Below are 26,716 nucleotides of genomic sequence, written 5' to 3'. Positions count from 1 at the left end.
ATGGGCATCTGGCTCACTGCCGTCTTCGTCGCAGCTGCGCTGGTATTATTCATTCGGTAAGCAGCCGTGAAAATCCGCAGAGCACCTCTCCCTCAATAGGCATTAAAACTCTCCTGGACGTCTCGTGGAAGTTACTAAACTCCCCGCGTACGTCCTAAGCGTCCGCGGGACGTCCAGGGGAGTTTTAATGCCTACTGGGTCCCTGGTGGCTTTAACTTTTGGTAGCGTGCATAGTTTAGTTGCTTCACATATAAGGAAAAAACCTGGTTCTTTCTGTTTTTGTTCTTCTTTCTCCAGGTGGAAGGCGTATGGTATATTAAGTTTAACGTCCCAAAGCGACACGGGTTGTGAGGGACTCCGCAGTGAAGGGCTCCGGATTGATTTCGACCGCAGGGAATCCTCCAACGTACAGGCACGGCCATAAGTAAACGGAGCACGCTACTGCGTTCTAAGTGCAATAAAGCTTTCTCCATTGGTAATGAAGAAACGTTGTTTGTCTACAAGAAAGCCCACCAACCTCCTCTACCAGTATGCGCGTACCACCGCTGGAAATTTCAAATTAGGTGACGCGTGAAAAATATTCCAAGACAGTTGCGTGCTCCGTTTACTTTTGTCCGCGCCTGTACACTGACATTGCACAATACACGGGCCCCTAGAATTTTGCCTCCGTCGAAATTCGGCCGCCGTGGCCGGGATCGAACCCGCGCCTTTCGGGCCAGCAACCTAGCGCCGTAACCACCGCGGCGGGGCTCTAGTAAATGTGTTATGCTACCTGTCAGAATTAGTAGGTTTGTGTTCCTTGCACCAGTCAGGAATGCTGCACTGGGAAAAGTGTTTTTCATTACGAAAGGCCTGTGGAGAGACGGGAGAAGTCGGATGCGAGAGTAACTTGTAGTTCTGAGTCCCGATATCGAGTTGAACTTGCACTTTGAATGCGAAGACCTCTATGATTACAAACTCAAGCAAGACGCAGTTTATCGACCAGCGAGTAGTCTGCAGAGAAGCCAGTTTAAGGTGTTCACAAATCATATGCGAAAAGAGCGTGAAAGTAGTATCGATGAAGATCGCTTCGAAAGCGGCAAGCAGAAAATATTGCTATAAGCCGCAGAAATAAAAACAAACATCACGTTTTGTTTTTGTGAAGCTTGCAATCAAGTGTAACTGACGTAATGCACGGCCTCGGCCTAGTTTAGCTGTTCGCATGCATTCTCGTGAAGTAAATTTTTAACCATTTGACCTTGAGCAAAGACTCCTTACTACAATGTCGGGTCATATATATGAGTGCCCCGATCAAACTTTGACGACGAACATTTCGCGCACCTCTGTTTAAACGTATTATGTCCTTCTGTACAATGTCAGCCATTGTAATGTGCTCCCTATAGACGTCGTTCAAGTCGCACCTGATGCAATATTCTTTCACCTTTCAAGTATTTATTTGTTCAAATTTCAGGCTGCATTATTATTTATCTTCGTTTACTTTGACGTGTTGAGTGTTACATTTTTCTTCGGAGTCCTCGTAGTTGAGTTTTCGTATTTGTAACCACAAAAGAGAGGAAAACTGTTTAGTGAAGAACAGAGGTTTTAGTAGACCGGTTAAAAGCTCTGACGTGCAACTGTATGCTTGGGACGCAATTAGGGTGGGAAATACGGGAAGAGAAGGGTGGAGAAAAAGTTAACTAAAATAAAAAAGATATGCGGTCATTGAATTGGGGTGATAGCACGTGAATGGTTGAGCACAGGTTGAATACATAGCAAGGGGATTTGTTGATAAGGTTTTCAAAGTCAGCCAATTAGTGCGGTGCCTTACAAGGAGAATAAAAATTTCAGTGCCCGTCGCAGCTGTGAAAGACAGTCTGAGGGATATACAACAAGTTAATCGTTAGTGGCATTTGCGCGACGGCCTCCATGCTGTGCACGCAGAGTAATGGCTACTCTCAATATAGAAAGCATTATAACGAAATGTACTTAACTGTTTCCGCCGAGCCACAGTCGTCACAATGGGGACTGGTAGTTTGACTTAACTACCATCGGTAGCTGTTTGTGAACGTGGTGGTTTCTAACCACGTTACAAACGCGTGTCAGCGGTATCTTTGCCATCAATGTTTTCACCGCCGATTTTTGTAGACTGATGCAAAGACCTTGGAATAGTTTAATGGTGTGATCTTTTTCTGCTGTTGTTATCACCTATTTGCGTATCCGTACGCGTCATCTTTTGTATGCACACAAGGTGTTGCAAGTGATGAATTTTAGCCATCAATTACATGCGATGCCCATTGTTTAGATATCTCGCTTTCTTGTTTATCGTCCCGCTGTCCTCGAGCCGCAGGTTTCTTATCTTCGTATGCTCTTTCCCTGATATAGATGGCGGAAGAAGAAGTTCTCCTACTTCAAGGACATCGGCATTCCTGGACCAGAGCCCAACCTAATATGGGGGAACCTCTGGGAGTACCACACTCTGGTGAGCACCTGTCGTATATCTGCATTTCACTGCAAGCTATGTCACCGTAAGAAATCATAAGGAGCTAGATTTTTCAAGGGAGCGCTTTAGGATAGGGGACATAAGGGTTCGCGTTTGATGAAGTGTATCCTGCTGACGATTACCTATGAGGCCGAAACATGGAGGCTAATAAGACAGCTTGGAATTCGACTACACTAAGAAGAAATCGAAATTGGCCTTAATCGATTGATTACCGGGTCTGATGACGAAATAGCTGCTTTTACTGAAAACAATGCTTTTAGAAGCAAGAGAAGGTAAAAAAATATGATATAAAGGCTTTACCACCACCGGTCGTTTTCAAAAGTAAATTGCAGTTCCCGAGTACTGTGGGCGCGAACCACAGAGGCTGGACTATACTGGTATTCACGTCCCAGCTGTGATCACGGAGTTATTTTCAGTTCCGACGTCACGAGTTTTGATTGGATTGCGGTAATATTTTTTAATGAAATTTTCTTAATAATAAAGGCGCCTTTTGCTACCAGATAAGCACCAACAGAGGCGGAAGAAGCGACAGAGTCGACGGTTACAAAGCGCGAAAACTGGATGAAGTTAACCTCTGTGTCCGTTTAAGGAGGGCAGAGTGTGCTATTGAAACATTCAAATTCAAATTCAAATATTTATTCCAACATTACACCATACAAATATAATGTCGAGGATGGCAGGCAAAAAGCCTCCTGGAGGCTTGACCGGTCCTGCATCCTGGTGTACACTTGGCAGAGCGGCGGTGGCAGTCAGCTCATCAGAACACAAGAAGTGAATAAAGAAAGCCCAAAACAAAACATAGAAACATTCACAAATATGTATGAAGGAGAGACAGAGGTATTAAAGAAATAGTAAAGACAAAAATATATTACATTTTATGCAGTATAGGAACACATGAAGGCTTTAAAGTTTGACGGGATCATGCTTAGAATGTCGGTACCCATTTCAATTAAGGAATTTAACAACCTTGGTAAATTATTGCCAAGCATCTGTTTGCTATAATTAGTTCTGTATCTCGAAACATTCCATATTTCTGTGCGGCGTGTAGTGTAGGCTGGTACATTCTGATGCAGGTTCGCGATTTTCACTAACGTAAAATTATGTTTCCTGCTGCTCTTAAAAACGGGCCGTTACAGGCGACTCCGCTGGGGCCACGCCGAGTCCACCACCCAGTAACGGGTGGTGAACTCGGCGTGGCCCCAGCGGAGTCGCCTGTAACGGCCCGTTTTTAAGAGAGTTCGACGTCTGCGCCGCCAGTAACAAGTGTGTTCACTACTGCGCTCCAGCGATCACAAGCGATCAAATTTTTTCACCTAAATCTCTGCTGATTTCCTGTCTGCGTAACAGATAAGAAATACTTCGGCTTTTATGAGATAGCATAGAATCTGGAGTAACCGTAACAGAAATAGAGCAGTGCTATTTACAGAACTAAACACCGATTAATGCCACCTCCGCTGAGATCTAGAATAGGAAATGGACGTGGGCTCGCCATGAAGCATGTAGGGAAGATAAACGGTGGTCCCGTTTTAAGGGTAACGAAGTGGATTCCAAGAAAAGAAAAATGCAACCAGAGGTGGCTGTAAGTCAGGTACACAGATAATATTGACAAGTCGGCTGTAAACTATCAACGGGGAAAGTCGTCTAACAAATGTATTCATTACGCACGTAATTCAATATCCTTTCCTTCGGAGCCCACATTCATACAGCACTCTATTACCGACGGGCACTCACATGAGCGTCCTTCTCACCAGGCTACGATGCACCAGATTAGACAATGCAACGGGTGGTGGACTCGGCGTGGCCCCAGCGGAGTCGCCTGTAACGGCCCGTTTTTAAGAGAGTTCGACGTCTGCGCCGCCAGTAACAAGTGTCTTCACTACTGCGCTCCAGCGATCACAAGCGATCAAATTTTTTTCACCAAAATCTCTGCTGATTTCCTGTCTGTGTAACAGATAAGAAATACTTCGGCTTTTATGAGATAGCATAGAATCCTCCCCGGAGCAAAAGCTGGCGGCGCCCGCCCGTCCGTCGTCGTCTAGAAAAATCCTGATTGGCTGGCGGGGAGTAACTTCGAAGAAATCCTATAGAATGAAGGGATGTGACGTCATCGGATCAGGTTGATCTGTATAAAGCCTCCACCTTGGCAGATGGCGTACGGGAAGAGCACATCTTAAGAAGAGAACAGCACGCTTGGTCTTCCAAGCCCTAACAGTCACTTCCGACAAAGGAATTAACGGCTTCGAATGTTATCGCATTGTCAACAGGTAATGAAACTAGGCGTCCCTGCGTGTTTTCATGCACCAGGCAAGCGGCGCAGCGGCAGTTACTAGTTTTTTTTGCAGACGAGCTAGGAAAGGCGTAGAAACACGTTCAACGGTGGGCGACGTCAGCGCCGCCGCTTCGCTCGCCAGTGGCTAGTCACTGCCGTGCTGCACTGTCTATTCTAGCACGCTGTACTGCGGCTGTGAGATGCGTGCCGGTCTCCATTTGCCGGAGCGCGTTTTCTAGCGGAATCTTTCTCCTTTCAAAGCATCTGTTTACTGCTCAGGTTTGTGGTGTCTAGCGTAACCTAATTTTACACTGTTCCAACCATGAGTTAGCAAACAAACTTCGCTCAATCCGCGTTCCTGTGTGTTTATCATAACGCTTATTAGGGTCGTTTTCCACATGCACAGCCATTTCAATGTGCTCTAGAAAAATAACTATCACAGTGAACTTTTATTCCAGTTCCGGTCTGGTCAATTAGCTAACGTCTCTATTCACTTCACTATGAATCATGACATACGTTTGTTGTTTAGGATTCATACTATATAATTTCTTTATTCACACGGGCACAGATTTGGCATTCCGATCGGAGACTTTGGATGTGCTTATGTAAGCGATGCAAGAAAAAAAATCTGAATAAAAGCCAGGGGTAAGGGCGATTCGCTAGACATTATTTACTAAGATGATTCGCATTGTTAGCTGACAAAAGTTCACATGGAAGAATTATATTCCAAAAGCAGCAGATATATTGATACAAGATAATTTGTCCCTGAAACTTCTTTTCAACAGCCACCATACTTGTTGAGACATTTGTTCTAGCTGTACTGCACTAAAGCATCCATGCTAGCATAGAAGACGTCTATATCAACCCACAACCTACTACTCTTTGCCGTTGCACTCACCATGAACACATTTTTGAGTTGCCCACTCACATACCAACTTGCTTACCGCAAAGTCGTATGCGACGATCGTCTTCAATCTGACTTTCAGTACGAAACAGTCATCAGCTGAGGACTTGCTTGGAGGCTGTCGCTCATTTTGCGTATCTATACGAGGGGGTACCCAAAAGAAACCGGACTTATTTTTGTTTGAACTTATTTGTTCACATTTTCAGCACAGACCTTTAATATCCTTCAAAGTACTCTCCACTTACAATAATACGTTTGTCGAATCCTTCATTTCATTTTTCAATACATTGTTTAAATTCATCTTTTGTGATGCTTGACAGTCCCTCCGTCGTTTTTTTCTTCACCTCAGCAACATCAGCGAAACGCTTTCCATTCACCTGTCTTTTCATTCTACGAAAAAAAGAAAGAAGCACGTGGCAAGGTCGGGTGAGTATGAGGATTGTGGAACAGAGGTCATGTCATTTTTGGTCCGAATTTGTCGTAGAGACAGGGCTGTGTGAGCAGGGGCATTGCCATGGTGGAAAAACCAGTCACCCGTCTGCCACAAATCAGGCCGCTTCCACCGAACACTGTTGCCCAATCTTTTCAAAACATCCAAGCAGAAAGCCTGGTTAACTGTCTTACCCTGCGGAACAAATTCTGAATGGACGACTCCTCTCACGTCGAAAAAACAAATCAGCATTGCTTCGAGGTTTGGTTTCACCTGACGAGCTGTCTTGAGGCGAGGTGAATTTGAAGTTTTCCATTGGCATGACTGTTGCTTTGTTCAGAATTTAATTCAGGAACACTTGAGTTGCCCCCTAAGCATCGTCCTTGAACGTCTTTCTGAATATTTCAAGAGTTTCCGTTCCACTTTTTCCGATAAAAAATCAGAATTTCACCGCCGCACGCTGTTCACGAACATCAGCCATTGCAAAACCACGCTCACACAAAACAGTCGTCACTCTAAAACTCTGCCTGAACTAATCTGACCTCCTTCAGCGATGTCACTCGGCTTACTGACTCTGAAATGTTCGTTCTATGCACTCCTAGCGGCAAAACGCGGTACCACAGAGGCTGTGCCGATTCAAAAAATTAGTCCGGTTTCTTTTGGGTACCCCCTCGTACTGTCATTATAGAACTGAGTGCGCAAAACTTGCGACTGTTTTTATGGCAACATATCAGTACTGAAAATGTCAGGAAGTTGACTATGAATTTGTGCTGAAGAGGTCTCCTTTAAAACAAAAATCTCCTAAACTACACACTTCCACATATGAGCTTGTTTTAGTGAGCAAAGCAGTCTTGAACCTATCGTGCGAAAGTCTGACGCAGCAGATTCAGCATCTAAACAGTGAAAAAGCTGCGGCCTTTTGCTTCACTGGAGTAGAAATAGGACTTACCGCTGCAGTGTAAAAGTCACTGTAATTCAGGCAATTGCCACGTTGAAAGCAAACTTTATATTTGAAGAAGACGGGGCAGGTCAAGGTGAAAAGTTATAGCCATACCTTCGGCAAATAAATCGAATAGGTTTCCGTCGAAGGGCTTCAATTTTCTTCATTTCATAGTGTTTGTAAGGGCTCCACACAGCCGATGTGCACTCGAAAACGTGATGGATTAGATACCCATATCTTAGGAGTTCGGTGAGAAATATGCCCTGCTAAGAAACCGATTTTCTTAGTGTGTTGACCGTCATGCAATCTATGCATTTAGACCGCGCCTTCCTTCATGCTTGCGTATAAAGAATGACCGGTCTTCACCCTTCCCGCTCATACCGCACTTGCCTTCCTATCAGGTCATCTGCAAATTTTTTGAACCCAAAAACAATCCAAAATCGTGCGTGCACTATTTAACTTTGAACAAGTTCTCTACTTCACAATTTTATCTGCCGCATCTTACACAAAAATGAAAAAACAGGGCAGCGACTGTACTTCGAATAGATTTGACATTAAGTTGCCCAAACTTTCACTACCTTATCACATTCTAACCTTCGTTACAGGGGCTGTACAAAGCACTGGATAAGTGGTGCAGGGAGTACGGTGACATCTGTGGGTAAGAGTGCCTTTCTTAAGTAACGCGTGAAAAGTGATAGCTACTGGTAGGGTACAGACAGAAATTCTCTCAGGCCGCATACTTTACCACTCTGTTGTCACAATATTCATGTACACAACTTGCTTGTGTACTTTGCTGAACCAAGCTTTCTTGTTGTCAGGCTACGTTGTTTGTCGCCAAGGTTACCCCGTGCTATCTAATCTGCAGTAAACTCTGAAATACAAATGATGTCCTTGGGCGGTCTTTATCGCTCTTTATTGTCCCTGTAAAACAGGTGCAGTACTTTTCTTCACTGTCGTTAAGGTTGTTTTGAAAAGTAACCGTATAACTTGAGATATGTCATAACAGCCGTGCATTCAACTACCTTATCAGAATGCATTTTCGCTTTATTCAGTTTTTTTAGCGAAGTGCTGGGTGTACAGTCGTCGTGTGCATAATATAGCCCACTAAAAGAAAATTTCTGCACTTCTCGTCAATGCTAGTCTGTTTTCAACAGAACATATCAGTTAACGCAATTCCTTTCCACATGACACCAACAGGTTCTACAATGGCGATGTCCCTTTTCTCATCGTCAAAGACCTCGACTTTTTGGAGCAGATATACATCAAAAACTTCCAGAACTTCACGGCCCGTGGGGTAAGAAACTTTGTCGAATTCCGTTCCAGACTGTCTCCGCGCGCTAACAGAAATTGACGGCCCTTTTCTCTAGAAGACTACAGCTGTAATGAAGTATCGGTGAATCAGTTCAGCGGAGCTTTCTGCATCTCGTTTCGTAATTTTGTCTACGCAATTTAACAGCTGTGGCAGTTTAGGCGAAGGTTCCTGGCAAACGCATAGTAGCGTTTGCCGCCAAAAAGTGGCCATGATCGCGTGACCACCATGCACGTGCACATAGCCGCTGCCTCATGCCTCCCGTTAACTTCATCAGGTAGCACGCGCGGCTGTTACAAGATGGCGCCAAATTCATTTATAGGGTGTATGCCCCGGCGTCACAGTGCCGGCCATTTTGTGGTACATGTAGCACGGCGAAAGACTGGAAGCATATCTAATTGGTTTATCGCCACCTGCTCTGGTTAGCAGTGGTGAAGCTGAGCGCTGCACCACAAAATAGTGCCCGCGCAGTCACATGAATACCACATATACGTTGCCAAAGATAATATTCTCAAAATCTACATGGTGTGGCATCTTGCGTGCTTGAGCAGTGGTAGCCGTAACAGTTGTGATAAAGTAGCTAGTGGTTACGTGGTACGTCATTCGCGCTCCGACAGGGCCACAGATATTGCCGCGGTGGAAGCCAAGGGTAGAAAACTTTCTGTATATACCATTGTCCAGAAAATCCAGAGGTCAGCGCCAATTCCTCCCCCCTTATAGCTCACATCAGCAGCCTTTGGGCCGTATCTTAGGATGAAAGAGTACGTAAAGGGTACGAGCTTCGCACCATACTAATCGGTGACCACTGCAATGCACCGCCGGTGTCGTCTTCAATAGCCGCCTTCATTGTTCACCGACGGCTTGCAAAGGCTGGTTCAGCGTTTGCACAAAGGCATCACCGCTGACGGGGTCAGCGAGCTACAAAACTGACGTTCTCTTTAAAAAGAGGGGATGAAAATCACTCATTTATTTATTGCAAGCACTTGCATCTCCCATGAGGTATTTCTTGTAGGGCGATTTAAAAAATGCAATATTATATGACCAACGAACAAGATTTTCGGAACAAGGTAGCAAGGTGTCACTACATAAAAAAAAAGGTTGACGACAAGGTAGTATTAAAGTTAATACATTTTAGGCACAGGACACCTTGCATAGGATCACGGAAAAAAGACAGTATATAGCTTCAATAACAGTCTGTAATCGGGGTTCGAGTTACGAAACATTATCCCAGTCAAGAATAGTGCTACATAAAAAAGAATGCTTAATACATTAAGGCGGCATCAATAGCTGCAATCTTTTACTGTCGTTTAGTCTTTCCAAGGTGCAGTGTAGTGCTTGGGTAAGTACACAGAGCTGAGCCTTTCAGATCCTCAGTTGAGCAAAATATTGACAGATGATATTTGGGCCTTATAAAGTCCTGAAGTTGTACGTCGATTATTAGAGACGCCATAGTGGACGGCTTTTGGTTAGTTTCGGCTACCTGGGGTTCTCTAACGTGCACAGACATCGCACAGCACAGGGCTCCTTATACGCAGCGACAGGCCATGAGATAGAACGCATTGTATACAGGTCGTGCTTTAATGGACGTCCTAAAACTAAATGTCGACCAAGTGTCGGCTACTTCCATTCGGTGATGTAATGACGGGCGCCTTCTTTCTCAACTACCCGCAGGTGACCATGCGCACCGACCAGATGCACCCGGTCGTCGGCAAGATGGTGATCCACGTGCGCGGAGATGAATGGAGGAGGATGCGCAGTTGCGTCACTTCCGGCTTCACGAGCAGCAAGTTGAAGCAGGTTTGACAAAGAAGCCCCACAGGTGGCAGCACTTGTCATCGAAGGAGAGTGGCGCTGTAGCGGCGCTTGTCTTAACCGCTGCACCACTGCGCCAAGAGTGGTATGAGGATTCCCAGGGTAATATGAATGTAAAGTAGAGGACGATCAATTCCGCATATATGGCATTACCCTATTAACGCTATCGAGGTGTACCCTTAAGGGGGAGCTTAAGTTCGATTTCACCGATATTAGTCTCAAGCACGCTTGACCCTGAAAATCGAGCCACGAACCGAAACCGAAGTGGTAGTGCACCTAATTCGCATCGGGCCTGACCACGCTAAATCATCCGCCATTTTAATTCCGGGCTGTTGCAAGGCACGTAACAAAGCACACGGATCAATCTTGCACTGCTTGACTGTACTGATGACGCATGGAAAATGAGGATCATAAGTAGACAATGACGCGGTACAAGCCGCAGCCCAAAGAACAAGAAACACAAATTCCAGTGGGAGTTGTACATCACAAGTCATTTAGGCAGAAAGCGGTTAGGCTTTGCAAACAAATATATGTATGCTTATGGGTACATTTGAGACTGACACGAAGACGTGACAAACAAACGACAACAAAGTGAGAATATTGGAAGGAAAGATATAAAGGATATCTTGAGCTCGACGCGGCATAACAGCCAGAGCAGGGGTGTTATATTTTTAAGAGTGACCATAAAGCATTGCAAGCTTGAAACGTATTTCAATTTTTATTTATTTTTGTATACCTAAAGTCCCGGAATGTCATATCCTATCAAAGATTTGAATAAGCAAGAGCAAATTGCTTGCAATGCAAAGAACTAAATCAGTTCAATAAAAGAGGAACATGAAGCCAAGTTTTGGGTCAGTACAGGTTTCAACACCGGTGACAGTGCGAAAAATATGGGAGGGGGCAGTTAAGCTCCGACATAGTTTATGTCGCGATAACTTGATAGGTTAATTACCATATCTTCAGAATTGGTCCCTCTCTACTTTGCATTCATAGATCCCTGGGGGTCCTCCTACTCATCCTGGCGCAGTGGTGCAGCGGTTAAGCGATCAGCCACTGCCCTGGGATGGCAGGTGCTGCCACCAGGGGTCCTTGTGTACCCGAGGTTCCTCTTCCTGAGCGACCGATATTTAATTTAACTGCAGCCTGCCACGGTAGGCAGCTTGCTTACAATCCGATGGGTAGGTTGAGATGACGCTTCAAGGTGACGTGGCCTAGGTGGCTCACCTACTTCCCAGGTTGCTTCCCTGGGTATTTTTCGCAGATTTTGTAGCGAGAGCTACATTGGCCATATTTTTCTCACGGACAACAACGACGCCGACGCCGTATTTTCAGCGACACGAGCTCCTTAATTTTATCGCGTTAATATTTAATGGGACAAAACAATACAATGAATGAAAAATTTCGGTGGGAGAAATTTTTCAGCTAACAACACAAAAACAAAAACACAACACGCTCTAACATGTCCTCTACCTATAAGTTAGAGGGCATCGCGGCAGCTGTACTGGCAGCACCACTGAAGGCTAAATCAGCGTCTCTGTAGAGACAGTAGGCAGAATACCGTTACACGAAACCTAAACTCACAATACAACTCGCCCATGAGAGCACCCATCCCAGGAAAGCATGCGTCACGTGACGATGCACGGCGCACTCTTCGGGGAGACCACACCTCTCCCCTCATGCTTAAAAAGCACCTCAATAAAATTCTAACTGACCATAGGTGCGATCGCGGCATTTTCGCGTCTTACAGGCGTTTACCCTACACAACCCTCCTCACAGAGCGCTCTCTGGAAATCAGTGTCCCCGCCATACGCAGATGATCCCGCACATTGCCGAGTCAGCCGAAGTGTTCATGGACATGCTGGACGGGTACGCGGACACCGGAAAGGAGGTCAACCTGCGGCTCCAGTTCCAGGCGCTGTCCATGGACTACATCGGCCAGGCAGCCTTCGGCATCGAGACGTGCTTCCAGCGAGAGCTCAATGACATCTTCTTCACCACAGCACGTCGGGTGCTGCCGGGAGTCATGACGGGACCTGCACACATGGTCGCACGTCAGTGATCCGTATAGTTTCCAAATTGCCTTGTCGCGTCCTGTTGTAGCGGGCTTGCTTAACTTCGCCGGTCTGTGACCCATCGCCCTTGACAACACCTCTCTGCTAATCATTATTGCTAGCGTTTAGTGAATACACGAGACAAAGACCACAAATACACAGGACACACGCTAAATTTTTTCTCCAACTGCCGTTTATTCGAAAAACAATCAATATAAAAAATCTCAAAAATGCTGATACTCACACACGCTCAGTAGCAGCGCCACGCTTCAGGAACATTTCCTTTTTTTGATAGATTGACAGACCGGGTGCTGACGCATTTCGAACCTTCTTTATTAGTGCACATAGCTTCGAAAATTTCGCGTTCCGATTGAGTTTTTATTGTACCTAGAATGCTTGTTTCTTGAAATATTTGTGTGCAAGGTACAGGGTTTACACTCAGGGTTTGAAAAAAAAGGGCGGATCAGGAGACTGTGATTATGAAATGTGAAGTGGCGTGTCCTTCTCGTTCGTGTCTGTCGTCTGCCAGCGCTGCCCATTCAATAAGACTGAATCCGACCAGCTAGTTAAGCAACCAGTCTTGCTCAGGAGACTAGTACATTTAAACGGTGATAGTGACCGTGGGATATAGGGTTAAAAATCTCGAATCTCAGCAGAGGCGTCCACTGTTTCTCCAGTTTCGGCTCGCCGCAGAAATCCATGCCCGTGGTTGCCAAGCTGCAATAGCAATCACGTATTGCACAATGCCTATATTGAGTAAAAAGTTCTTTCATTGAAAAACTCCGCCAGAACGGCGCGTGACAGCACCTGAACAACTGTTGCTATCCTCTGACACAATATTTCTCAGAAGGCAGCGCTGCGCAACGCATGATTTCGCTAATTAACACCTGACCGTTTCTCAACACGCAAATCAACGCCTGTGGCAGTTGTAAGGAATACGTATGCCGCAGTATTTTGAAGTTTCTTCCTTGCCTCCAATTTGTTGTTTTTCACCTATTACTATTGTTGTTATCGTGAGCAGTACAAGTGTGCATTTACAGCTCGTATACTCGCTTTTGACGATCAGTAATTGTATTAACCTTCGAGAAGTAAGCAGAAAGTCGCAGAAAACAGGGAAGGTAGCCAATGCAGAAATTCCGATATTCTTTGAGGTGAAGTTTTCGTAATATATGCGTATGAATGCAAAGCTGTTTGAAACCGGGATTTGCATATTAAACAATGAACCTGTGTCGTCGTTCGGCGAGATCTTTCACTTGAAATAAAGGAAATCAGCTGTAGGACTGGTATGTATAAAAACATTTTCCTAAGCCCCCAAGAGAGCCGCAATCCGTCTGCAGAAGTTGTTATAATTATGTCAAACGACCTGTTTGCTTTATCCTTGTAAAGTTATTGCTTTGATCAAATCTGCACAGTGCTTTATGACTGTTGCATTTTTCATTGCTTTCTTTCTGTTGGCTGCCTGATTTTCAATTTGCAATGCCTTGAAACCCCTTCCCTGGAATTCCATGCCATTCGATAGTACTGTGGGAATTAAAAAAAAATCTAAATGAAGTCTTTCACGCATGTGACAAGACGCACTACATCGGTAAAAAAAAAAACCATGTTGCCCTTCAAAACTATTCTGTTTTTGGTGCAATATTTTTTTCTTTTCGCAGAGAGCACGACTACCATGGGTAAAGTGATGAGCCCTTTTTACTGGTTCCTGGGTCAGTTCGGCTCGCTCACTTTCAAGGTGTTCTCCAAGGAGACCACCAAGATGATTGAACTGCGAAAGAACCATCCAGAGGTGAGAAAGAGCGTTTTGCAAGCGCTCAGTGTTAAATGTCGGTGATTTCTCGAAACCAGTGTTTAAATAAAAAATACCTGGAAGTTGGTTTCTTTTCGACGTCGCCGTGAGCCAACAAGCCATATTGGTCGAAAAGATTTCGCAACAATGAATGATGGTGATAATGAATTATTCGGGCGCAATGGCATCTCAGGCCAAACAGCCTTATGACACACGGTGACTGGCCAACTTGGATCCATGACGTCTGCTGCTTTCCGAATTTTCTGAAGATGTAATAGAAGCAACTGGAATGAAAAATCGATTAATGTCTTACGAAATAAAATGTTAATGGAGTTTTGGAAAATGAGTGAGTAATTTAATTAAAACGCGGGTATGATGCACTGAAAATGAAAAGCTAATGATTAGAAAAAGGAATGTCTCGTAGAGGTTAGATTTAACTTGCAGAATTAAGTGTAATGTGAAATTCTAACATGGTACTGCTATTAGTATTCTTAAAGACAATTTTCTAAGGCGGGGCCGACGTTCCTGCTGCTGTAACCAAATGTACAGTATCCAAGGGAAAGGACAAGGTAAACATGTGCAATCGAGCCGAATTTGGAAGCTGAATTAGCAGAGAAATTTTTTCCTCCCTGAGCAAAGGCGGTGGCTTGGTAGCAGAATACCCTCTATAAATTCGGCCTCAGCAAATAACGACCACAGAGGGGACAGCGAGACTAGATTTGTGCAGGTGCAAGTATAATTCCAAAAGGCGACAACGTTGTGTCACGAACGCGATGTTAAGAATCCATGGTGTGCGGTTCTGTTCGTGCTAAAAGCTGTTGTGAGCACTTGCTAGGTTTGGGCGACACGGGTGAGGTCCAGATATATTTTCTTGCAAAGACTGGTAAAGGAAATGCATGCTATCTATGGAAGCGAAAAATGCCATTTCATCAAGGTACATGCTCGTATGTATTTTCAAACCATAACTTCATGGGATAGAACTGAGCAAGATGTTGAATAGGAAAATAAATATGTCTGCTGGTTGACCGACAAATCTTACTGACAAGTCTGTTGAAATTGCTAAAAGCAAAGAATATGGCAGGTTGCTTTTTCATTTTATTCCAGCAGACAATGTTTACAGGCCTCTGTAGTTCTCACTATCCAGGAATGCAAATGCCATGAGTTTTTTCGCTTTGTTTTGAAAAGCGAAAAACATTCAAATATTTCCAGCTACACAGCGCATTAATTTTTGATGTCTACTTACTCGCACGGCAGTTTTCAATGTCCAATGACTATGATATGCAGTTCGTAATCAGCAACTCACAGCTCAATATTCATACCAGCCAAAGTTTGTGCCAGCACTCGTGTGAGATATTCGAAAAAAAAAAAAGGAAATGTTCCCATGCGCTGTACAGTCGATGTGTGATGTCCAGTGAAAAAAAATTGTGATGACGCCTTGTCTTCGGAAATTGGGGGGAGTGCCGAAGGGAGTGGCGAAAAATATTGTCTTTCATACTGCTTGGTGTTTTTTTTTCTTTCTTGTTTCCACAGCTTCGAAAGCCAGACATACTCCAGAATTTGCTGGACGCTGAAATTGAAGAGGAAGCTCTAACGGAAGCTGTTATGAAGAGTGAGACTAAGGAATCTGGTATGTCTAAAGAGGAATTTTCATTCAAGGGGCAGTCTATATAAACATTTATCGACTATATTTTGTATGCGGAAATCAAATGCACCTTGTCAAAATAAACGCACACTCGGCTGTAAGGATGAGAAACACAATAGAGCAATTTAAAACGTAATTTTTAACATAGAATCGTCACATTCTTGTGATAATAGGCGTCTGCAAGGCCTGGCAGTACGCAGGTGCCACAATGACTCTGCGCCACATATGCGATTAGTATCGTGACATTATACGAGGTGCACAGGGATTTTCAAGCTATAGGTCGAGACACTAAGCTGGTTTTAAAGAAACTTCATTGAAATAAAACTGACCATATCTATCTCAGATATCCGCAATTGTTTTTTGCTAGTAGCAGCATGACCTTGTCATTGGGCCCTTGGAGACCAGAGCTATGGAGCATGACGAAAAAGTGGGCTACAACCATGCAAGAAAGGGCGATTAGCCCAAAGTTGAAAAAATTAAGACGCCTGAAGTTTCTTCCAGTGAAAGTGGCGCTCTCTATTGCGCTGCGTCCTATCCATAAAGTGTAGTGCGCTCACTCTAGGTGACGTGGTCCTGCTGCATGCAGAGCTACAGAGTTTGTACACAGCATGGCGCCACCATCGATTCTGGCCCGACTTTCTTTGGCAGGCCTCATAATCTGAGCACAACAGCGTGCATGTGTCGCCATCATCGGACAATTTTAGCATAGCCCTACAGTGTATACAGTGGCATGTGACAACACTGCACTAAAAGTCTCTATAGAAAGGTGCCCTGTGAGGCCTAGCATCAGGCGCTGGACCCTGTAATCGCAAGTGAAGCTTCGCGTCTTCCAGTGGTTCATCGGCTAATAAATATATCAGTAGGCGTTCCAAGTAAAGTGAACTCACTTTATTTCAACATCAGCGGAAAATAAAATTCTCCCGAGGCTGCGGAGAGTAAGCAAAAAGCCATTAATGGCTTGACAAAGCCCAGATCTTTTTTCACAGGACAAAACCAGCCGTTTGCGTAGAAGTGTTACTGAGCAAGGCGTGTAGAGTACAATGAGGGCACATAAACATTCAGATATATTCATGTAACACATGCCAACATTTTGAACGTATCAAAAACATCTAGCTAAAGCGTGAAAATTGAAATTTAGAGCTTGTGGAAGTAATTACATGATCATTTGGTGTCTACAACTACAGTACGGGTATAAGGAGTCTTCGAAACTTTTCTTTTAGTCTTTTACTTGCGCCATACGGTCGTGCAAGTCAGTTCTGTTAGCCTGTTAGTTCTTTCAGAAAATTTGCGTCAGTTTTACGAGTACATATGATTTCAGAAGAAATGCACCATAAAGGTTATTTAGCGCTTATAATTTGAAGCAATAGAAAATAAGGTTGTGCGGGAATCATACGCTGTGTCCGCTATGGTCATCAGAGCTTTTATCGACAGTCTGCATATTTTGGATATGCTAACGTTCAGTGTAGTACCAACCACGAAATAGCCATATATTAGCGTGCATGCGAAAAAGTGACTTGTATGATACTAATTTATTCTGTTTCGAAGAAGCCAGAAGTGGCTATAGAATACCAAAATTTCGAAAAATTTACTTCGAATATCTGAATGTGTGTTGTACTACAGGCTTTCATTAAAAAAAAAGCACCCAAGCTTTTCATTACCTGCACAAAATCATGCGTTGAGAAAGCAAAGTAACGATGTTGCTTGAAATTGCTGGTGTATGTGTAGGGCAAGCAACTACCGATTCTGTTTCCGGTATGCCTTAATAGTTATAATTATGCTCCAAGGGGTCAATGCACCAAGCACTTCACCAGCTTGTCTTATAAATACAAGTAGGTAGTAGTTTATAATGCATGCTCGCGCCTTTGGCGTAAGCACTAAATGAGACGTTAGTATCACCATTTGCAAGACCATTTATAAAGGCCGCCATGTCACATGCGCTTAAACTTGGTTCAAAAGTTATTTATATCTCATCTACTGGCGATACTGGAGGTAACTATGCATATGGCTAGGAAACTACCTTGAAAATAGGGTCCCCGCTTTCTAAATAGTGTAGCCAGATTTACTCTATCGAACACCTTAGAGTATTCTGCACAAATTTTAATTCGATACGGTCATGATGTTGTGCGTCGTTAAGAGTGAACTTAATTCTTCATCTATTACGTTTTCGATAACTTTTCAGAATAGGGAAAATATTAGCATCCTTCACTCTTGAAAGACAGTTTTATGAAGATGCCCTGAAACATATGAATTCTCTTGAGGAATACCCCAACTTGAAGCTGTTAATAATTACGACCCTAATATTATTTCATAGGCTGTATATCTTTACTGATTACTCAGAACAGTAATTCATCAAAAAACTGTCCCAAATTAAGGATGTATTGACACTGTGAAAGCTATGTATGCCTTTCGCTTGAGCCGTATGGTTGTGATTAGGTGACTGAAAATCACTAATTACTGACTAATTGATGTGAATTAATAGGTACTCCTGAGCTCCACCGGACGTAAAATTTAACCGCGTGCCTAACTTGTGAGGTCGCTTCTGCTTTCGCAGCTGACGGCCCCAAGAAGAGGCTACGGGCACTTTCCCCGAGAGAAGTCATAATGAACGCCACCTTGCTCTTCATGGGAGGGTGAGGGGCTGCGTTTTTGCTTTATCACAATATTTCATTTTGCCAGACATCAAAGCGCTCGACCGGACTCAGCGAAGCTGAGTGATTTTCTGGGGGGGTACAGTGACCTGGCGAGGGCAATATCAGTCAATAGCTAGTGAAAATCATCATTGCAACGAAATTTCTGTGAAACTGGCAACATAATGCAGCGGTTGCTTGTAGTGTCGTGTGCTACTGATGTACCTAGGTCCAGTCCGGTTATACAACATGACTATCGCATTGGCTACACACGCAGGCTTTCCTTTGGCGTGTCTGGCGCCAAGCGAAGTAGATGTGCGAAAAAAATACACAAATAAAGAAAGCTTTAATGTGCGTTGGAAATTGATTAAAAGAACCATTAGTAGTTCGGGTGAATGCTTCAACTACATGAGAATAGTAGGACTGAGCGCGTTAGACGAGTCCAGCGAACTCATAAAACACTTGAAATTCGGGAAGGTGTGTATACGCGAGACGATTACTTTTTAATGCGGCTCAAAACAATTATGTTTAGAAGTACAAACCCTAGAACCTCCAAGCAAAACTGTGGAAACGTAGAGATATTGTAGCTTTGTCACTTTCTCACATTCTTGATTTAAACGTATTTTTAAAGCCCAACTCTTTTCACCACTGCACACACGAGAGCTAAAGGATCATGCATAACACGTTGCACTTTCTTTTTAATTTATTGACAAATGTTTTTTGAAGAATTCTAATCCTACAGGATTTGCAACTCGAAAAAATATCTTGCTTCCCCAAGTTTTTACTAATTACGGAAAACGGCATTCTCATTTTGCATCCATTTCCCTGTGGAATAATTTACCCCTGAGTTTAAAATCGCCTATGTCTTTGTCTATGTTTAAATCAAATTTAAAAAGTTTTATTTTGCAGCAATAAGTGAGTGAACTGCTTCTATTCACTTTAGAAAATTCTTGTCCTTAATTATTTGCTAGAAATTTCGACTTTGTTTTTTTGTGCTTTGACAACTGTATCCTTGTATTCTAAATTGTTTCTTTATATGTCTTTTCACAACGCTGCATTTTGTGCAATAATATTTATAGTCGTTTGCTATTCTTGTCTTGCTTGTCTGTTTGTTTTTCGCCCTGCTAATCTTATATTTATTTTCCATTATATAAATATTCCTTATTTAAATTACCATTGTTATTATTGCTAATTCTAGCTGTCTGTGGTGCTGCTTGTTTTTTATTCAAGTTAGTATTAATTTACCGGGGGTCTCGTGACAGTCGCTTGACTTTGGGACCCTCGTCTCTGTACTGAGTTTATGTAACCAATATGTACGCAATAAATTCTTATCTTAGCTCTTATCTATAATCAGCTCACTGGGATACAAGTTAACGAAAATAAGAAAGGCCAGTTAAATAGATTACTAGGGCCCCTTGAGGTGCGGAAAAGCAAAACATGAGAAGCCGTAATTTCTCCTCCCACTTTTGGCGCTGGGAGCGAAAATTAAAGCGCCAGGAGCCATTAAGGGATTCGCCATTTCTGCAGGTTTGAAACGACGTCGATTGCAATGTGCTACCTGACCTTTTTGCTCGCAAAGCATCAAGATGTTCAAGACAGGCTCAGAGAAGAAGTGAAGGAAGCTGTCGGTGAACACGTAAGTCAGTGAAGTTATCGCGTGTGGAGAAGGATAGTTCTGGTTGATAAGTTGACAGTTACGATGACTGTCACATAAGCGGTACTTTAAGGCGCGAGCTATACCAGCCTAGCACACTATAAAAAGCTATATACGACGAAACATAATGTGCAAATGTGGGTCGGAGGCACGACCACCCTAGTAGACCGTTGTCGCCACCGTTCGGCCAAGGCCAACTCGGGTAACCGAACTCGAACCGGTGGTCCTAACTTAGACTCTAATGCAGAGTACATTTTCTCTCAGCCACGAATCTTCCCAATCATTCGCAGTCCACTGCGGATATTTGTGTTCGTTCAATGGCAGTTCAGTGGCGGTGGTAATAGCGTTCATTGTTTATTGACGGTGGCAGTAAGCGTCCCTTTATCATAGTGTGAAGTGTTTCGATAACCAACTAGTGCTGGTTGTGGTTTATGGTTTATCGGGTTTTAACACCCCGAAGCGACTCAGGCTATGAGGGACGGCGTAGTGAAGGGCTCCAGAAATTTCGACCACATGGGGTTCTTTAACGTGCACTGACATCGCACAGTACACGGGCTACTAGGATTTCGCCTCCATCGAAATTCGACTGCCGCGGCCGGGATCGAACCCACGTCTTTCGGGTCAGCAGTCGAGCGCCATTACCACTGAGCCACCACGGTAATCGTCGTACCCTGAGAATAAGCGGTTGAATTCTTTCTCTTCAGGGGGAACTAGACTACGACACCATCACGAAGAAACTCAAGTATCTTGTCCAGGTTGTAGAGGAAGGACTTAGACTCTACCCTCCAGCCGTTGTGTAAGTCGGCTTTCTCGGTCTATTGCTTTCTACCTCAATGTACTCTCACTAGCTCGACCTTATGTTTTCACGAGTTGAAACCTGCTTGTTCACCTATAACTTTTATTTACTAAAATGTACACAACCTGTTGCGGCATAAACATCGCCGAAACACTGCAGCCCTTCGATGTGTCCACAGGAATACTTCTCCATTCTTTATTGCCGCAAGAGCTACTTCGCCATCAGATGTTCGCGTTGAAGATTGCTACACGCATAGAGATGCGAAGCATGAGAGCAGTCGTTTGAAGTCATACCTTGCAATATTTTATTATCACCAATGATCATAGCTAACACTTTCGGAAAAAAAATAAATTACAGGTGCCTTCTAGAACGCCATACCTCGACGCAAGTTATGGCGCTCGTTTCCTTCTGCTGAACATTACAGACTGAACATCTTCATTAGCCTGTTACGAACGTTTCCTGGGACTCTATGAGCCTCGACGCCTTCGGCCAAGACCCAAGTGCTCTTGTGTTTTCGCTCTTTCAGTGCAAAACACAGATTAGTAACAGCTACAATCACTGTTACCACAGAAGCAGCGAACAACAAACGTGTGACACGACAATGTTTGGATTAAAAAATGCATGTTCTGATACACAACAGTACACCATGTAGTTAATTTATTTATGACATGGCCGCTCAGGCGTTCCAAATCGAAGTGGTAAGTATACACAAAGAATACAATGCAAGACGGTTTTTATTTAAGTGATGAAAAGTGCTGACTTGAAGGCTTCAGATTCTTGGTTGAAGGCGATGTAGCTGGGCAGGGGCTTCCAGTCTGAGCTGGTATTTGGAAAGAAAGAATGAAAATACTGTTCGTTCTGTCGTATGGGGCTTAATTTAAACGATGACTACAGCAGGATAAGTAATTTTGACCAATGAAGAAGCATCGTTTGAGTGGTTCATTCACGCAATATGAACAGGAATTACTGCTAATAAAATAACGCTAAGAAATAAGCGGATTTGACGCCAAAACATTCTGAACAAGATGCGCAAACATTAGTTTGTGAGATAACCTTCGTGGACAGCGGATTGTGCAGACCTTCCTACAGCCCTAACTCGAGATCGTTAGAACTCAACATGCTTCTTATGATTTGACCATGAAAAATTGGAACACTAGGGTTCGGCACCCACGTGGTAAAACATTCGAAATGGCCGGCTGCCTGTTGTGTCAACGTCTTCATACCATATCTTTGACATTAAAGAAAAAGGGTTTTCAAAGCAAGAGTCGCGACAAATGCCATGGACGCTGGAAATTCTTTCCAGGGCCACTTCCCGGCAATCGGAAGAGGACTTCGAGTGGAACGGCATGAAGTTCAAAGCGGGAACGTGCGTCATGGCTCCGACGTACCAGCTTCACAGGGACCCGCGCTACTGGGTGGACCCTGACACTTTTGATCCTGAAAGGTCAGACAAAGTGGCGAACTACGGCGGCTATGCGTTTCGGCTTGGGCGTGTGGGAGATGGCGCCAGGTGCGCGCGCAGCTAGAGCAGCGCGCCGCCCCGGCGGCGGAGCTGGTTACGACGGACAACGGCGACGTCGCGAAACTCAGGAACGGACGCCAAAGAGCTGCGCCCTAAAAGGGAGTAAGCAGCGCTGTAGCGCACTCCATTGTATAAAAGGGAGTGCTTGAGGGAACACCTTACTCTCTTTTCATCAATTTCTGCTTAGAATGCAGGCTTTAGAACAGTAGCTCATCATCATCATCAGCCTGACTACACCCACTGCAGGGCAAAGGCCTCTCCCATGTCTCTCCAATTAACCCTGTCCTTCGCCATCTGCGGCCACCGTATCCCCGCAAACTTCTTACTCTCATCCGCCCACCTTTCTGCCGTCCCCTGCTACGTTTGCTTTCTCTTGGAATCCACTCCGTTACCCTTAAGGACCAGCGGTTATCTTGCCTTCGCATTACATGCCCTGCCCAAGCCCACTTCTTCCTCTTGATTTCGACTATGATGTCATTAACCCGCGTTTGTTCCCTCACCCACTCCGCCCTCTTCCGATCTCTTAACGTTACACCTATCATTTTCCTTTCCATAGCTCGCTGCGTTGTTCTTAACTTAAGCTGAACCCTCTTTGTTAGCCTCCACGTTTCTGCCCCATAGGTGAGTACCGGTAAGATACACCTGTTGTATACTTTTCTCTTCAGGGATATTGGTAAGCTACCATTCGTGATCTGAGAGAATCTGCCATATGCGCTCCACCCCATTCTTATTCTTCTAGTTATTTCCCTCTCATGATCCGGATCTGCGGTCACTACCTGCCCTAAGTAGACATATTCTCTTACTACTTCCAGCACCTCGCTACAAATTGCGAACTGCTGTTCCCTTGCTAGGCTTTTGAACATTACTTTGGTTGGTATCTAACAAATTGTCTTGGAGTTGATTTTTTGACGTTCGACGCCCTTTTTCAGATTCAGTCCTGAGAACGAGTCCTCCATTCACAAGATGGCGTTCCAGCCATTCGGCGTGGGGCCCCGGCACTGCGTGGGTTTTCAGATGGCTCGCATGGAGATACGCTACACGCTCGCCAGGCTTGTCCAGCGCTACCGTGTCGACCTTGGCGAATCTCAGAAGGTAAGCCGTCGTTTCGTCAGGTAAACGGTGCCCCCGAAATATACTTCGATGACTCGCTGACTAGTATATCTTTCAGCCAGCCGCTTAGCTAAACATTGGCGCAAAGGTGGTAAACAGTGTTGAACGGTGTTAGTGTCAACTTGAAAGAAAATGCTAGAAGAAAAATTCAGCCACATGCGAGTGCTAAAGTGTCAAAATTGTGTTTACTGACTTGCCTCACTAAATATATAAAGAATAGTGTAGGAGGCTATGGTCCAGACGCATAATTTCGAATTATTTTCTTCATAAGAACCTCGTTTACCTATGTGCCACGAGTCAGACGACCCATTTACGAGACCACGCGCGCTCTTCAAACTAAAAATACCTCCAAAACCAATTGTACGTTCATAATCTTATTTCCACCAAAAGCCTTTATCTCGGGAAGTCGGCGCTCTCGATCGCAGTTTCGTACAGTGATAAGGTATAAATTTAAGTTTTTTTTTTATGCACGGAAAGCCGCTCCCGTGCTTTGGCACCGATGTATCATCCTGCCTGCTATTTTTAAGCTTTGCTACAAAATGGTGGCAGTTTGTGAACATCAACAGCGTTCCCTTAGGTCGTTTCCCGCTTCTATTCAAGGTCGTTTTTAATTGCCCACTCACTTGTCCAGCAACGGAACTGGGTCAGCTTCAATGTGACAGGTTCCAGGAAACGACCATGCGTTTGCTAGTTCGCACGTCACCCCGTCTGTTCTCGCTGTTGCACCTTCTTAGCGCTGTTGTCTGTCCATTTCTTACATTTATCAACGCCAGGGTCTCTGCATGTCACCTTACATTAATCTTCCGGTCAAACCATTTCGAAATCCTATAATGTTATAGCGCTAAGATAAAGGCTATTATACCTAAAGCTTTCATTTTGCATTTTCACACAAGCCTTGAAATGCACCAATAGTGAAGGCCAAATGACTCCTCTGTATCCATTCTCAAAATTTTAGAGGTACAGCTGCTAGTGGGCTGGAGTTTTTCTGCCTCATTGCTGCTCCTTTGTCCACGTCCTATGTGTTTAGTTCTGTGCAAGCTCTTCAATGTTGCGAGAATCCATTAAGTTACACGACACTCGTACGACCCACTTGACGGCACGTATAGTCTGCCATACGCGGGGAATGAGGACTAAAGTTGTCCTAGTTTGGGCTAGACTTACTTAAACGCTCGTAAATTCAAAGAACTACCCCGCGTTCTTATTTAAAGGTGCACTGAAGAGGAATCTGAACTTGTCTTTTTGCCGCGGGAACTCGATCTACACGTTCCGAGCTTTCTTAGAAGCTTCGATTTATTGCCCTGTGTGGCCGATTTCCGTAATGAAATCGAATTAACGTCCGGCTCCCGCCTTTTTTTTTTTTCAATTCTCCCGCGTACGGTGGGCGGAGTCGACCAACGTGTGGAGCGCATTTCACCCAGTCCCGTGGCGGCTTGCCGCTCTGCCATCGGCGGAGTAATACGTAGTAGTCCGTAGTAGCAAATAGTCCGCACGTATTTTCATTTTTGCGGGCTTATTTTGCGGCTATATTATCTGCGAATGAAAGTATTTATTCATGGAAAGCTAAAAAACAAAATAAAGTGAAAGCAATGCCTCCACGGAGCTGGCTGAAAGGCACTTCACGCGTTGGTCGACTCCGCCCACCGTACGCGAATAATTAAAAAAATAAATGGGGGAGCCGGACGTTAATTCGATTTAATTAGGGAAATCGGCCACAGAGGGCAATAAGTCGCAGTTTCTAAGAATGCTAGGAACGTGTAGATCGAGTTCCCGCGGCAAAAAGACAAGTTCAGAATCCTCTTCAGTGCACCTTTAACGAAATTAATCGTATCTGCACGTTCTTTACCTTAAGCGCATGTTTTTTCTCACCTTTCCCCGCAGGGCGAGATGCGAATGGACTCCTACGCCATGGTTTCATCTCCGGAAAACGGGCCTTGGCTCAAGTTCTACAGGCTCTGATTGGGGAAGAAAGAAGCGCATAGATACAAGGAGGAACGCGTAATTGACCCATACTTCGGCCGCAGAATATCTTAGTAAGAGAAGCTGCGGAACTATGAAGTAGAAAAAGAAGTAGGATGGGCATAATTTTTTGTGTATGTCGTTCAACGGTTCGCTTGTTTCATATTCACAAGTAACACGTGGGACAAAACGACAGGCGTGATATTGTTTTGTCTTTACTTGGTGCTTGGGTGCGCAGATTAGTGTCGTTCTTTGTTCTATTTCGTTGCCTAATTCAACACCAACGTTTTTTTTTAGCTGCATGACCAATATGTTTTTTAAGCTGCGTGTACGAAGTTTGTGGGGATACGGCGGGCGCAGCTGGCAAAAGATAGAGTTAATTGGAGAGACATAGGAGAGGCCTTTGCCCTGCAGTGGGCGTAGTCAGGGTGATGATGATGATGATGGCCAATATGGGATGTCCTTGGTGCTGACGCAGTGGCGCAGCAAAAGGAAACCAAACGCAATACAAAAAGAAAACATGCTTACGCTCCCTTCAAATGTTTGAGTTGGGAAAAAGGAATAATTTTTAGGGATAGGTAAAGATTTCAGCGCCGCTCTCAACCACGCGAAAGAGGAATTCTTTCACTGGTTTCATTGGCGCTTTAAGAAGTGCCCCAAAGAACTTTGACAGTTAAAAAAAAAACGGTACAGATATCGCTGCCATTCCGCCACTTACCTTCCATAGAAACATTATTGATGACAACCTAGATGAGAACAAACCTTTTAACTCGCTCTTCAAGAGTTCATCTTCTACATACAGAAACAACAGATTATTTCAGTGTGGTGAAGTATTCGATGAACCAATAGAGACTGTTTCTATTGATCTGCGGAACATTCAGGTACCATTACAGCGTCTTGACAAGTCCCTGAACAACGTGCCAGGATGTCATGTACTGACGAGTGCCTTTATTTCCGCTTGTGTTAATTCATAGCCCAAATATTTTTACGTCGTTCTTTTTTTTTCAGATCACTGGAAGATAGTGCTTTGCTTTTAGATTGGAAACTCGCAAATGCCGAACCTGTACCCAAATCAGCACTTCACAATATTGCTACCAATTATCTCTCCATTTCTTTAATTAGTGTTGCTTTTAAAGTTCTCAATCCAGTGTGTTTACGTTAACATAAGACTCTATTTAAATAAATGCTCGTTACAAAATCCTCCACAACCCAGTTTTCATAACGGTTTCTACGGTTCCACCCAATTAACAGAAATAACCCATCATACGATAGCAGGTGTCTTGGATCGAAAAAGTTTTGTTAACTGTGTGTTTCTGGATTTAAAAAAAAAGCTTTTGCTGTGGTTTGCCATTGACTGTTGATATAAACGCGTTCAGTGTATAACATAAATGTTTCACTTATTGACTGAATAAAAGAGTGCCTTAATAAA

The 26,716-nt window shown here is 44.1% G+C and overlaps 2 protein-coding genes across 4 annotated transcripts in view; one reads left to right on the top strand and one right to left on the bottom strand.

Moving 5' to 3' along the window:
• Positions 1-26,716, top strand: LOC149346976 (cytochrome P450 3A14-like). Its single transcript, XM_089586797.1, has 14 exons — positions 1-56; positions 2,362-2,458; positions 7,628-7,680; positions 8,220-8,316; positions 10,003-10,128; positions 11,957-12,194; positions 13,850-13,980; positions 15,511-15,607; positions 18,174-18,252; positions 19,777-19,885; positions 20,608-20,699; positions 22,003-22,143; positions 23,151-23,313; positions 25,210-26,716. Exons 1-14 carry the CDS (start codon positions 1-3, stop codon positions 25,285-25,287), a joined length of 1,557 nt encoding a protein of 518 aa, XP_089442923.1. The 3' UTR covers positions 25,288-26,716.
• Positions 21,416-26,716, bottom strand: part of LOC149346973 (uncharacterized) — a 51,870-nt gene continuing 46,569 nt past the window's right edge. For 2 of the 3 annotated variants that reach the window (XM_089586794.1, XM_089586796.1), the window contains one exon: positions 21,416-21,519. In XM_089586794.1, the coding sequence (XP_089442920.1) occupies positions 21,434-21,519 (86 nt within the window). In that variant the 3' untranslated portion in view covers positions 21,416-21,433. Of the gene's footprint in view, positions 21,520-25,197; positions 25,284-26,716 lie in introns of all 3 variants that reach the window. The other variant, XM_089586795.1, reaches the window with a different exon arrangement.

This window comes from Amblyomma mixtum, chromosome 4 (assembly GCF_055824585.1).
Source record: "Amblyomma mixtum isolate Tamu chromosome 4, ASM5582458v1, whole genome shotgun sequence".
Lineage (NCBI taxonomy): Eukaryota > Metazoa > Arthropoda > Arachnida > Ixodida > Ixodidae > Amblyomma > Amblyomma mixtum.
Note: the sequence above shows the minus strand (reverse complement) of the source record. Positions and strands in the feature narration are given on the sequence as shown.